Genomic DNA, 12,984 nt, shown 5'->3' with positions numbered 1-12,984 from the left:
GCGGTACCCGGAAACAGAATATGCAGCACAGTTGTTTACTTTTTCTTCCCGAAGAGCAGAAGATAGAAGAGAATGTGAATGCACCTGTGTTAAGGTAAGTTTTGTTGTATGAACCCATTTATTTTCGGAGCTTGAACTAGACTTGGCTGTGTGTAGGTTAGGTGAAGTAAAATAAGGATGATTATCACAGTGCGTATGTATAACTGAATTGAAGATAACTAATGCCAAACTGTCACTGGTGTTGGTGAAGTTGTAATGTGTATTAGATAACCATGAGATCACAATATAATATTACCTATTTTTTGCTCTGTTGTAGAATAAGAGAGTGTAAAGGAAGAGTGGTGAGTGAGGGAGAGAGAAGATGAGGAAAAGAGCAGAAGAGAGCAGGAAGTGAACTGAGTAAAGGCAGGAGAGAGTGAAGGGGTGATGTGAAAAGTGAAGAGAGAGTAAGGAGAGAAGAAAGAAGGAGAAAAGAAGTGAGATAGTGTGAAGGAAGACAAGCAGACAGGAAGATGGCTCTCTCAAAGAAACGCAAATGTCATTTTACTGACAAAATCCAAGAGGAATTTCCATTCATACGCCCCTGTCGCCAAAGCCAAGATGACACAATGGTCCACTGCACCCTTTGCCAGTCTTCTTTTTCAATTTCCAGTGGGGGAAGATTTTCTGTGGTAGAGCATCAGCGTGCAAAAAAACATAAAAATGCTATGATTGCCAATGCAAGTACACCATCCATCACTACATTTTATAAAAAGGCAGCACCTTCCCAGAAAGAGTTCGAAATAGCTGTGCAGGAGGGCATCCTGGCTTACCACACCATGAGACATAATCACAGTTTCAGGTCTCTAGACTGCACAGCACAGCTGACGAAAAAGCTGTACGAGCCGAAGTTTTCATGTGCTCGGACCAAAGGTCAAACTATAGTTAATAATGTGTTTGCACCATGGGCAACCAACATGGTAACACAGGACCTAGAACAGGTTGAGTTTGTTTCCCTGTCTATTGATTCCTCCAACCACGGACATGTGAAGCTGCTGCCAATACTGGTCAGATATTGTAAAGAAAATAATGACGCCATGTCGATAGAAACAAAACTTCTTGATTTTGTCGAACTGAAAGGAGAGAAGGCAGAGGAACTCACAGCTGAAATCATGGCGGTAATCGAAAAATACTCACTGGAAAACAAAGTAGTGGCATTCTCTGCTGACAACACAAACACCAACTTTGGAGGGCTGAATAGGGCAGGGAGAGTCCATGTCCACACAAAAGTGAAAAGTGCTCTGAAGCGGGAGGTGATTGGCCTGGGTTGTCCTGCCCACATCATCCATAATGCAACCAGAACAGCTTTGGATCTTGTTCCCATTGATGTTGAGTACATGCTCACTAAAATATTTTCATATTTTCACATTTTCACTGTTAGGGTGGAAAGACTCAAGAGTTTTTGTGAGTTTGTTGGCCAAGAGTATCACAACATCTTAGGGCACAGCAATGTGCGCTGGCTGTCCATGCTGCCTGCTCTTGAGAGAGTGCTGAAAATGTATGCACCGCTGAAAGCCTTTTTCCTTTCTGAAGAAAAATGCCCTGTTGTCTTGAAAAGGATGTTTGAAGATCCACTGACTGAACTCTGGCTGACCTTTGCCCATGGAAACCTGACCATATTCAGTGACACCATTAGGAAGCTTGAAGGCCAGGACCGTTGTGCTGTGGAGTCAGCTGCAATACTGAAAGACTTGGAGGTAAAACTGACAGCAAGACGTGATGCCAGCTTCATTCCAGTTCTGGTCAGAGGACTTCTGAGGGAACTTGAGGAAAATGGAGCAATCACTAGAGAAAACTTTCTCAAAATATCAAATTATTTTTTTTACAACGGCTGTCAACTACTTGCAAGCTTGGGGAAAGCACACAGACAACTTGCACAACTTGCACTGTCTCCTTCTAAAAAAGAAACCTCAGCGTGAAGAGATCCAGGGGGCAACAGCCACGCTGCAGGAAAAATGCCCCAATGTGTTGATCAAAGAAGATGACTTGTTTGATGAGATTTCTGCCCTGCAAGAGTTCCTAAAAGGGGAACTACTCAATGAATGGAAGGGATCTAATGCACCAGTCGCTCAGAGATGGAGCACAGTATTCAAGCATTTCAAAGAGAATGACATCCCATACCCTAATCTGGCTAGATTAGTGTGTGTGTGCTTGTGCTTACCTGGAAGTAACGCACCTGTGGAGAGAGTATTCTCTCAAATGAATGACATTTGGACAGACAACAGGAACAGGTTTACAGTGTCATCCATCAAGGCCATCCTCATTGTAAAGACGAACATCAATCTCCCTTGTGAGAAGTTCATGGAAATTCTGGCCAAAGACAAGGCCATACAGAAAAAAATACATTCTTCAGACAAGTATCAAAGTCAGGTAAGGCAAAGGAGAGAGAGAAGTGAGGAAATGAGACAGTGAAAGAGGGAATAAGCAAGAGTGAGAGAGAGAAGGAGAAACAGATAATGCATATATTCATAATGTTCAGTCTGTCCCTTTGAGGAATGACGTGTGAGTGCACAGTATAAATGTTAGTAGCATTTTTGTCATGTTGTATTGATATAGCACTTTTAAGACAGGCAATTACATTGAGCAGATAAGGAAAAAAAGGAGCACAATGACTAAATTATAAAAGTATGTTATCAAATCTGATGTTATTTCTTTGTTAAGAAACAAACTTCACCTACTATTGCATCTGTTCTTTCAGTTTTGCTCATGTTCTCCTCTGCTGTTATTCCATCCAGGCCAAGGAAGCTGAGACTACTGAGGGAGAGGACTGTGGTGGACCTGCTGAACCTGGGTTCATGGATCCAGACATTTAGGACCAGAAACCATTTTGTGTTTGAAAAGTGCAAAACATTCCCTACTGTGATGTGAGATGTGGTCATAAAATCAGCTGGTTATTATTTTGGTTTTCTGATTGACCAGCCCCATTTAACATAGAAAATTGTTATATGAAGTGCTTTGTTTTTCTAACTTTTGTTCTATGTTGTTACTTGAAATGTGGGGTTTTGAGATCTTTGTACCTTGTAATCAAATATGAAAACATATAATTGAAAAAAAAGGATTGATTTTGTTTTGTTATCTATTATCTGGAACTATTATTGCCTTTTTATGGATGTATCATAACATGTTTTGGTACCTAGAGGTTATGATTAATGTCAAATGAGTTGATCTTGATTTATCTGTTTGTGTTGCAATGATCCAGTCATTGGAATTAAAAAGGTGGAAGACATAATACCTTCTTACCTCAGGCCTGAGTAGACAGGATTGTAATATTGTTGCTCCGCACAATGAATTCACAGCATTCACAATTTTTCTATAACTTTGAGAAGACCTCTTTTAAAGTCAGTTGTCTGCACTGTGGTTCTTCATATGTGCACCATCAAATGTGTTCTTGTTTTCTCCATAAAGCTTGTGAACTGAAAAAAAAAAAATCATCAGCTAAATAATAAATAAGTTGAATAAGATAAGAATCTGTTTTGTTGTTTTTGTTTCATCTGTGGTTTTTACAGCTCTAATGTTAATTGCTGCAGACTGCTTTTACAGATTAAAATTAACATGTAATTGCCCCTGTTATTTATTTCATAATGATAACATTGGAATTTTGACCACCGCGCTGGAAATGTCCCCGATTTTCATTTCAGAAATCTGGTCACCTTAACTTTTGATCAATTTAGCGTATCTCAATTAAGAGTGACATTTTTTAAATACCCAGTTCCACCCAAAACAAAAGAAATACATTATAAAATAATGAATAATTTCTATCCATCTAGTGAATTTTTAAGACTAAGATTTGGATTTGAAAGTAATTTATGTGTTTTCTGTGAAGATGATATTGAAACAACAGAGCACCTCTTTATTACATGCTGTAAAACCCAGCTGTTCTGGAAATTATTTACAGACTGGTTGAAAAGAAAAGAACCAACAATGCCAGACTTAAACTACAATAGTATTACCTATGGTGTTATATTAAAAGACAAACAATTGGATTTAACGATAAATGTCTTACTAATCCTAGCCAAATTCTTTATTCACAAAGCCAAATATCTAAAAACTCCACCCATCTTCACATACTTTTTAAATGAATTCCATCTCTATATTAAGTCCCTAAAATTTATTAAGTCCAAACATGCCAAAGACCTCTATGCAATGTTCAAAAATGATCTGACTAATGTAGCGTAACATTTGTTTTAATCCTGGATGATGTAATGTATGTTTCTATTTATTTCTTTTCTTTTTCTTTTTCTCTTCCCTTCTATATATTTGATATGTGTTTGTTTTGTTTTTTACTCACTTATCTTAATTTTTGTCTATTTAATGTTATTCTTAATTCTTATCTCTGAAACTTGATGTCTGCTCTTGTTAAATTTTGGACAGATATAATATTTGCCTGACTAGTTTGTAAATGCATTTGTTTAAATAAAAAAAACTCTACAACCTCTGATCTACTGACACCTGATGCTCTCAGTGTGTCGGACTGATGAAGATGAACTCAGTTCCCTCCTCCTCCTCCTCCTCCTCCTCCTCCTCCTCCTCCTCCCCCTCCTCCCAGCTCTGAGCTTCTGGTCCATTTGTTTCCTCCTCGTTCATCACAGAACATAAAACAAAAGGAGAGCAGCTGTAATCTGATGTCTGCTCTGCTCTGAGAGGATTCACCTCGTTATCTCCCAACACGAGTGTGTAATCCACAGTAATTAAATAATTCAACAGGAACAATAGGAGAGAATCAGTGTGTGTGTGTGTGTGTGTGTGTGGAGAGTCCAGGGACACGATGTTTGCCCACCACCACCACCACCACATTCACCATGTTACATAACCAGCTCTTATATAAACGGAGCTTTAACATGCAGCTCCAGCTCCACTCAGCTCTGTGACGAGACGTTTCAGAGGGAAACGGCAGAATAATCCACAGCAGCAAACATCACTAACCCACTGGAGAAAGAGCAAATAATCCCTCAGAGCGAGATGGGAGAGGAGAGGAGGTGGGGGGGGGCACAGGGTGAGGGCGAGGGTTTATTCTGGGAGCGTCACATCATCACAGCGAAGAGGAGCCAGAGGAGTCGGACGGAGACTCTGATGTGTGTGAATGAACGCAGCAGCTCAGTCTGAAACGTTTGAACCTTTTTCTCATCAGCACCTGAAGTTCAAACTCTTCAAACTAACTCAGATACTTCAGAGTAAAGTAGGAAACAACAGTTGGGTCATTCTACGAAACGGGTGCCATTTGTGTCCGCAGTGTTTGATGAGATGCACAAGACAAGGCACAAAAAATGCATCTAAGTGTGTTTTCAAAGTTTACAGCTATTAAATCAAGTGTTATTATTAACATGATAGATGGGGTTCGTCCAGCATGACCTTATTACCACCCCGTCACGCAAATTAGACAGGGAAAACCGTTTTTATTCAGTTTTTTTCAATATTAATAGAAAGAAAATTATATTTCAAATTGAATGCATGTATTTTACTTCTTGGAACTTGACCATATGGAGAATTGCAGTCATTTTGGCATGAAATTTACCACCCCGTCACACTAAAACGTGACGGGGTGGTAAATTTCATGCCAAAATGACTGCAACTGTAATGGGTGGTAATGGGTGGTAGGCATAGTACTGGCATAGTACTGTATTTAGCAATTAATGAATATTAGGGGTGTCACGATTCTCCAAATCCTCGATTCGATTTGATTTTCGATTTTAGGGTCACGATTCGATTCGATTCTCGGTTTCTTTTTCTTTTTCTTACAGCACAGATGCCTGCTATTTTCAGACTAGTCTAGTCTACGATCATTGGTTTTATTCATCAAATTTTGTACAGTAAATCTTATTTCAAAAGATGGGCCACATATAAGTGATGCAATTTCCATAATGTATCACATTAGGCACTAATGGTCACATTTAAATAATTTCTTTACAATATAAAGGTAACATGCCCCCAAAAATCATGATCGTCGATCCTCTCTTTGACTTCGATGCTCGAGATCGTGACGTAATTTCGATCGATTTCGATAAAAAATCGAAATCGTGACACCCCTAATGAATATGCAAGTATCCAAATTTTCAAGTCATTGAAGCAAGGTGCAGTTTTCAATGTGTTTAAGTATTTTAAGTGTTTAAAAGTGTTTCCAAGTGAAACCACCCCGTCACATCACTTACTGTACCACCCCGTCATTTTGTCAAAAAAATGATGGGAAGGGAGTGAAATTCTCCAAAAATTAATGTTTAATAATGTTCTTACTTTGTGGACAAATTAAATGAATGTAACTTTTTTTTTTTTTAATTAAGCAAATTAGTACTTTTTGTTCAAACAATTTGATCGATGACATGTTAAATTCAGAATTCAATATCGAAAATCTAAAAATAAAAACATCTGATAAGATAACATACTTTACATAGATGGCTTCCTGATTAAGGACATTTAACTGTTTGGAAAACATATTTCTTTTATAATTTATTTCATGTATTTCTACTCAAATGGTGTACACACTGTCCGTGACGGGGTGGTACATGAATATCTCCCACGTCTTGAAAAAAGTGATGATATTAATAAGGATTTTATGCCTGAGGTGGGAAAATATGTTTTTTGGGAGGATTAACATATATTTCATGTTATGGCTTATAAATCTCTCTATGAAATTTTTGAAAATTTGAAGGTTGAAATGGCGCCTAGAATGACCCAGTTGTTTTCTAATTTACAGCCTTGTTATCGCAGAAAAAAAGAAGAAGAGGAAGAAGAAACGAAGCGGTCCTTGATTCTGACTTCCACCGTGACCTCCATCCACTACATCCACACTGTTTGTGTAACAGTGAAACAATAGAAAAGGTTCAGTTAAACAAAGACCTTGGTACAATAACTGATCACAAACTCACAGTTCAACTCCACAGTGAACATCTTTTCTCTAAATGTTAAACACAACGTCTCTTTTTCCTCCGTAAACTTCTGGTTCATCAATAAAACCTTGTTGCTTTCTACACTAAATACTTCCTCACATTCCTCAAACTCCTCGTTATGAAATTCAGAACTTTATTTTTTCTTATTAATTATTAAAAATTAGTTTCCGTTATTTATTTACACTGAGCAGCCACTTTGTTAGCTTCACTCTACTCTGATCTAATCTCATCTCATCTCATCAAATACAGCAGCTCAGACATGAATTCGACTTTTCACTTTCTGTTGAGAGAGAATTTCCCCATGGGCCAATAAAGGTTATTTATATATGAATCTATCTTGACTTTATCATAGAGGTGATGATTTTGTTTTATCTGTTTTTTCATGCAAAACCGCTGATGCACGTTGCCTTCAGGGACAGTTTTTCATCATCAGTCTCTGTATTTCCCTCTAAAACAACTCTGTCTGGTAACGTTGTGTTATTATCTCATAGCGTGGTGAATGTGCAGCTCACAACTTGTCCACCAGAGCGTTGTGGAGTTGTTGGATTGTGTATTTGATGAGTTTGATGATGAGGGAAACCAAGAAATCCCATAATGAGCCTCCGTAGCGTAGCTCTGAGCAGCTCATGGCTCTGCTCCGCCGTTCTAAAAAATAGCTTGCACCGACAATTAAAGGTAACGAACCTACTGCTATGACTATAGGGATTATGGTGATAGGAGAATTTGCCAAAATGTTGAACTATCCCTTTCAATATTAATGTGCGATGTAGTGACTCAGCCTGTGACATCACAACATTATGTTTACATGAGGTAGGCTACATGTCGATTGGACCACTTTGTGACTTTGTGACTTTATATGCCAGGCTACAAGATGAGACTGTTGTTCACTCATGACGGACAAATATGGACACATGTGCAGACACACACGTAATCTGTATTTACTGTCTAGAGCTAAACTTCAGCTCTGTTTACTACCTACTGCTGTAACATGTTATGTCAAATTATACAACAGTTAGTTCTGACCGGTCCCAACCGAGCAATTTGATTGGACAACGAGACATTCCATAGTGCTGATATACAGTATAACAGCACTGGGACTTTTCACAGACATTATCACTCCGCTGTTCAGCTGGACAGGAGCTAAGTCAGAGCCAGGCTCCCCATACAGGAGCTGCCCCATCTCTCTGCTGCTACTACAGTTAGAAACCTGAACATTAAAACCTGGACCTGACCTGGTCCGTCTAATTGGAGATAAATCTCTACTAAACCCGGCTGGGGAAAAAATCGCCGCGGGGGCAACTACGTTTTGACGGTGATGTGTTTTGATATTAGCGTTAGCTGTTGTTAGCCACGTAGCTCAGCTACTTAGCTTCAACTGTGTTTATATTGATTACATAGCAGATAAACAAATGTAATACGGTATCGATAACGTCTCTGTGTCTTCACGCTGGTCCTGTTGCTGCGGTGCTGATCAGACACGGGCTCAGAACCAGAACCAGCACTGGAAGCAGCTCGGTGGAAAAGCTTGTAGCTAGTAGCAAGCTAGTTTAATGTTTATGTGTTGCCTGGCAACAGCCTTGTCTCCCTTCCAGTTGGAGAGGGACCTGTGTGCAGGGACATGGGCGCCGCCATTAGCCCAGCTGATCCATACCGGAAGTCACGACCGGAAGTTGCTCTTCTTCGTCTCTCTCTGGCCTGTCTAGCCTCTACCTGCTCTTTTTACTAAACTTAACCAACTCCTTTCTTCATTGCCTAACCCTAACCAAAGCACCCACCAACGACATTTCATTTATTTTTTCTCTCTCTCTCTCCTGGTCTGCTGTCAGCAGGAGCGGCGTTAGCCGTTAGCCGCTCGGCGCTAGCCGTTAGCCGTTCGGCGCTAGCCGTTAGCCGTTCGGCGCTAGCTGTTAGCCGTTAGCAGCGTTTTTTAAATAACTCAATAACTTAATAAACGATCCATGCAAAAAAATATTTTATAGCTCAATCATGTTGTAACTAAGATATCCGCTGGAAAACAATATTTTATTATGGACCATTGAGTTACTGAGTTATTTTTTTAATCTAAATGATACACATGAAGAAGAGCAACTTCCGGTCGTGACTTCCGGTATGGATCTGGGCTAATGGCGGCGCCCATGTCCCTGCATACGGGTACTCTTGTCCAGTTGCGGAACTATTTCTGTTGGCGGAGCCAAATAAATGATTAAATAAACAAACAAATCATAATCTCTTGTAGTTTATTACTGTTCTAAAATGCGCTCGTAGCACTGTTGTATAAAAGCAATATCACACTGAGGTCGTGCTGTTGTACTGTATATCAGCACGGTGGGATTATCTGACCGAATCACAGCCGTGCTGATATACAGTACAACAGCACTCCCTCTACTGTGATATTGCTTAAATGTCATAACAAAGTAAAAGAAAAGAAAAGATCACGATAAAGATTTTAGACTAGATCAGCTTTTGCTTCTCCCGCTTTCCCTTTCGGCCATGTGTGTTGTATTACTTGAACTAAGATGAAGTGTGATGATGATGATTTAATTGACATGCCCGAAATAAACAAATAAATAAATAAATAAAAATACATGAGGGGTAAACTGACCCCAGGTCGAGGACGGGCGGCTTGTCCCTCCCTCTCCGGTAGCAGAGGAAGAGGTGAGGGTTGTTGATGAGTCCGGCGCTCAGCTCGGCCGAGTGCCCCCCCAGCGTCTTCTCGATGCAGGTGAAGCCCTCGGGCACCTCCTCCCCCAGCCCCTTGGCGATGACGGCCAGGTCCGTCACCGGCTCCACGGCCCGGCCCGACGAGGACGAGGAGGAGGAGGAGGAGGAGGAGGAAGAGGAGGAGTAGGAGGAGTAGGAGGAGGTCTTCCCGTCCTCATCCAGGGGCCTCCAGGGGCCCGCAGGGTCCAGACCCGCCACCACGAAGTAGTCCACCAGCTGGGGACATTTCTCCTCCGTCATGCCGCCGCTCTGCCCTCCACTGGGGAGAGAGAGGGGGAGGGGGGGAGAGAACAACGTTTATTTAGTGGAGAACAGGAAACAGCAGCGTTTTCTCTCCTCAGCGCCATAAAAAACCATCAGTGGTTGCGTTTTTAAAGGGATAATACCATAGTGCGAAATACGGGGGGGTTTGGGGGGGTCGGACCCCCCCGATTAACCCCTTGAGACCCCCTGAAAGACTCAAAAGCAAAATCTGAGGGGGGTCTCAATCTTGTCAAAAAAATAAATAATATAATATAATACAATAATTGTATTGTGGTCAATTAAATGTGTTTAAGATCACCATGTCCAGTATTCATAATTCAAAACATTTATTCGTTTAACATTAAGCTGAACTGTGTCACCTGCGCATTATGCAAATTAGCCATGTGCGCCAGCCCAGCTCAGGAGTCGAGCCCACTCGCTATCAGAACAGAGGATCCCGTTCCTCTCCACCCTCTGCCGAAGAAAGTGAAGTTGAGGCCGAGTGCTCTGAAGACGTAGCAGCAGCCCCTGCTGCTAGCACTGGTGATTGGCCGCTTTTCTTTTTCTTTCTTTTTTTTTTTTTTTTACACCTAAGCAGGTGGGGTAATGGAAATACCGCAACCCTTGGCTTGACATTAAGGCAGGAAAATAACTTAAGGTAAGAGGCTAGCCTCAAACCCTTCAGGGGTCCGCCCGCTATTCAGACATCCCGCTATTCCGACATGTCACTATTCAGACATCCCGCTATTACGACATCCCTCTATCTAGACATGCCGGTAGTCCGACACTTTTTGATACCGCTATTCCGACACGTCTTTTTTATTTTTATTTTATTTTTATTTTTTTACAGCTGCGATACCCAGGCGCGTCTCTCTCTCTTTTCTTTTCAGCATGCCTATCACTGGTTTGATGAGGGAGTGATGTTCTTAATCTCAACAACTCAACTATCAAGTCACAAACAAAACTGACACACATGATAAACAAACAGAACTATGCTGCAGTTTGTTTGTCAAGTTAACCTGTCACCTTCAGCACCACGGACAGCGCGGTGGATGAGCCGCGGAGAAGCTGCAGCTGTGAGCGTCTGGGCTCTGGGCTCAGGGCCTGGGGCCTCATTTATCAAAACTGTAAGTAAGCAGTGTAAAACTGCTGCTACTAAATGTTTTGCTTAGGCCTACGGTGAAAAGACAGCCAAAATATTTACACCTTTTTCAGATCTATCAAACTGTGCGTGCACAACTCTGCACCTCAACTTTGATAACTGGATCCAAGAATGGTGAGCAGTTGCGCACGTGAACACACCTCCGTCCCGGAATGCCTAGACAACCATATGGTCAGCACGTGCATATTAATTAGCCATGTGCGCTCTGTGGAGCGACAACAAAGTGACAACGAAGACAACGGGCGGAGGGAGGGGAGAGAAAGCTAGATACATGGCATCGGGCAATAAATCAGGCAAAAACCTCCCAAATCTCAACAAAAGGGAGCAGAAAAAAGAATAATCTTATGTAATCTGCCCCTTTATTCCAGACAATCTTTTTTTCTTCTTTTACCTATGTTAAAACGATGTAAAGCAGCAGGATAAACTCAGGTGACAGAATAATAACAGTCTCAGTGCTGCAGATCAGTGTTCGCTGCTGCCGGTGTGTTTTTAAACTTGGAGGGTTTGTTTTTTCTTCTCTAATAGGCCTATGTATTTGTGTATGAGAAACAGTGTCTCAGATGAAAAAATAAAAATAAATCAGAAGGACACTCTGACTATAACGTAATCAATCAATGTCGGAAAAGCGGAATGTTTGAAAAATAGTAAAGTGCCGCTACTCCGACAATGAAAAAAAAAAATGTCGGAATAGTGGGATGCTTAAAAAATAATGTTAATGCCGCTATTCCGACAATTAGAAGTCAATGTCGAAATAGCGGCATGTCTGAATAGCAGCATGTAACCCCTGCTTCAGCATACGATGGCTTGAACCCCCAGTGGTGTTGTTTGGCCAGGCGCCTGTTGTGAGCTATTTGTCTGTGCTTTTTCAATTTTTATGATGGCCCGTTATACGAATGTGATTTGTGGATGTGTTCAATGCTGTGTTTAAACGTATTTGCTAGATGGGTGGTTAGATAAGGTTACATGATCGGTCATAGTTGCAGGCTGAGGATCTCGTGCACATAATTGCACGTCAGTCTCCGATCTCCAGATTTATACAGTTGGTTGTTATTCGAGTGCACGAGTTTGGTGTCTTTCATTCATTTTAATTGTTGTATTTTATTTATTGTGTATTCGTTTCTGCATTGCCCTGATCGCGCGCCAGTCTCCTATACCTGGCATTTATTCATTGTTCAAGTGCGCCAGTGTGGTGCCAATTATTGTCTTTTATTTATTTGAATTATCGTCTATTTATCGTCAATTACTTTCTGCATTGTAATGCACAACTTTGCCTCTCCTTTTTAGGCTATAGGCTAATTTTCTTGGCTTATTGTAATGTTATAGTCCTACTTTATAAAAAGAAAAAAAAATAACGGTATTGCACAACAATCGCGAGTTAGGGACCCCCCCGAATATTGATGGGTATTTCGCACACTGGATAATACGGTATAGAACGAATCTCCTTGTTGTTTACAACTACTTCCTGGTAGAAAACCAGCATGAGAACAATAGTGACGGACGAGAGTTTCGCTATATACTGTATTTTCATGTCACTATATCGCCGTTTAGACTAATCTGATGTTTGTAAAGTCTATAAAACCAATGATTGGACAAACATTACTATTTATGTGTGTACATTTTTGTAATTAGTCATGGTTATCATAGATTAGCCGGGCTAACGGTTAGCTACCTGTTTAACTTTAATAACTCAGTGACTCAATAAACGCTCCATGAAAAAATATTTTCTCCAGCGGATATCTGAGTTCCAACATGACTGAGCTAACTGGAGTAGTTTCATGTCGTGTCCCACAACGGGAGGGTTTTAACAGCTGACGTCCTGCTGTTAGCTTAGCTACCGCCGTTAGCTTAGCTACCGTTAGCTTAGCTACCGTTAGCTGTCCCTGTCAGCTGAGCCACTGATGCTTTCTAGACACCGTGATTCCCCCAAACTGAATAAAT

The 12,984-nt window shown here is 40.9% G+C and overlaps 1 protein-coding gene across 2 annotated transcripts in view; it reads right to left on the bottom strand.

The window, feature by feature from the left end:
• The window catches only part of dennd4b (DENN/MADD domain containing 4B), a 74,058-nt gene that overhangs the window by 38,333 nt on the left and 22,741 nt on the right, over positions 1 to 12,984 (bottom strand). Inside the window, exon 2 of one of the 2 annotated variants that reach the window (XM_085803156.1) lies at positions 9,523 to 9,888. In XM_085803156.1, the coding sequence (XP_085659282.1) occupies positions 9,523 to 9,881 (359 nt within the window). In that variant the 5' untranslated portion in view covers positions 9,882 to 9,888. Of the gene's footprint in view, positions 1 to 9,522; positions 9,901 to 12,984 lie in introns of both variants that reach the window. The other variant, XM_085803155.1, reaches the window with a different exon arrangement.

The sequence above is a fragment of the Trachurus japonicus genome, chromosome 16 (assembly GCF_045865225.1).
Source record: "Trachurus japonicus isolate A0001 chromosome 16, Traja_1.0".
NCBI lineage: Eukaryota > Metazoa > Chordata > Actinopteri > Carangiformes > Carangidae > Trachurus > Trachurus japonicus.
This window is presented reverse-complemented; position numbering and strand designations above follow the sequence as displayed.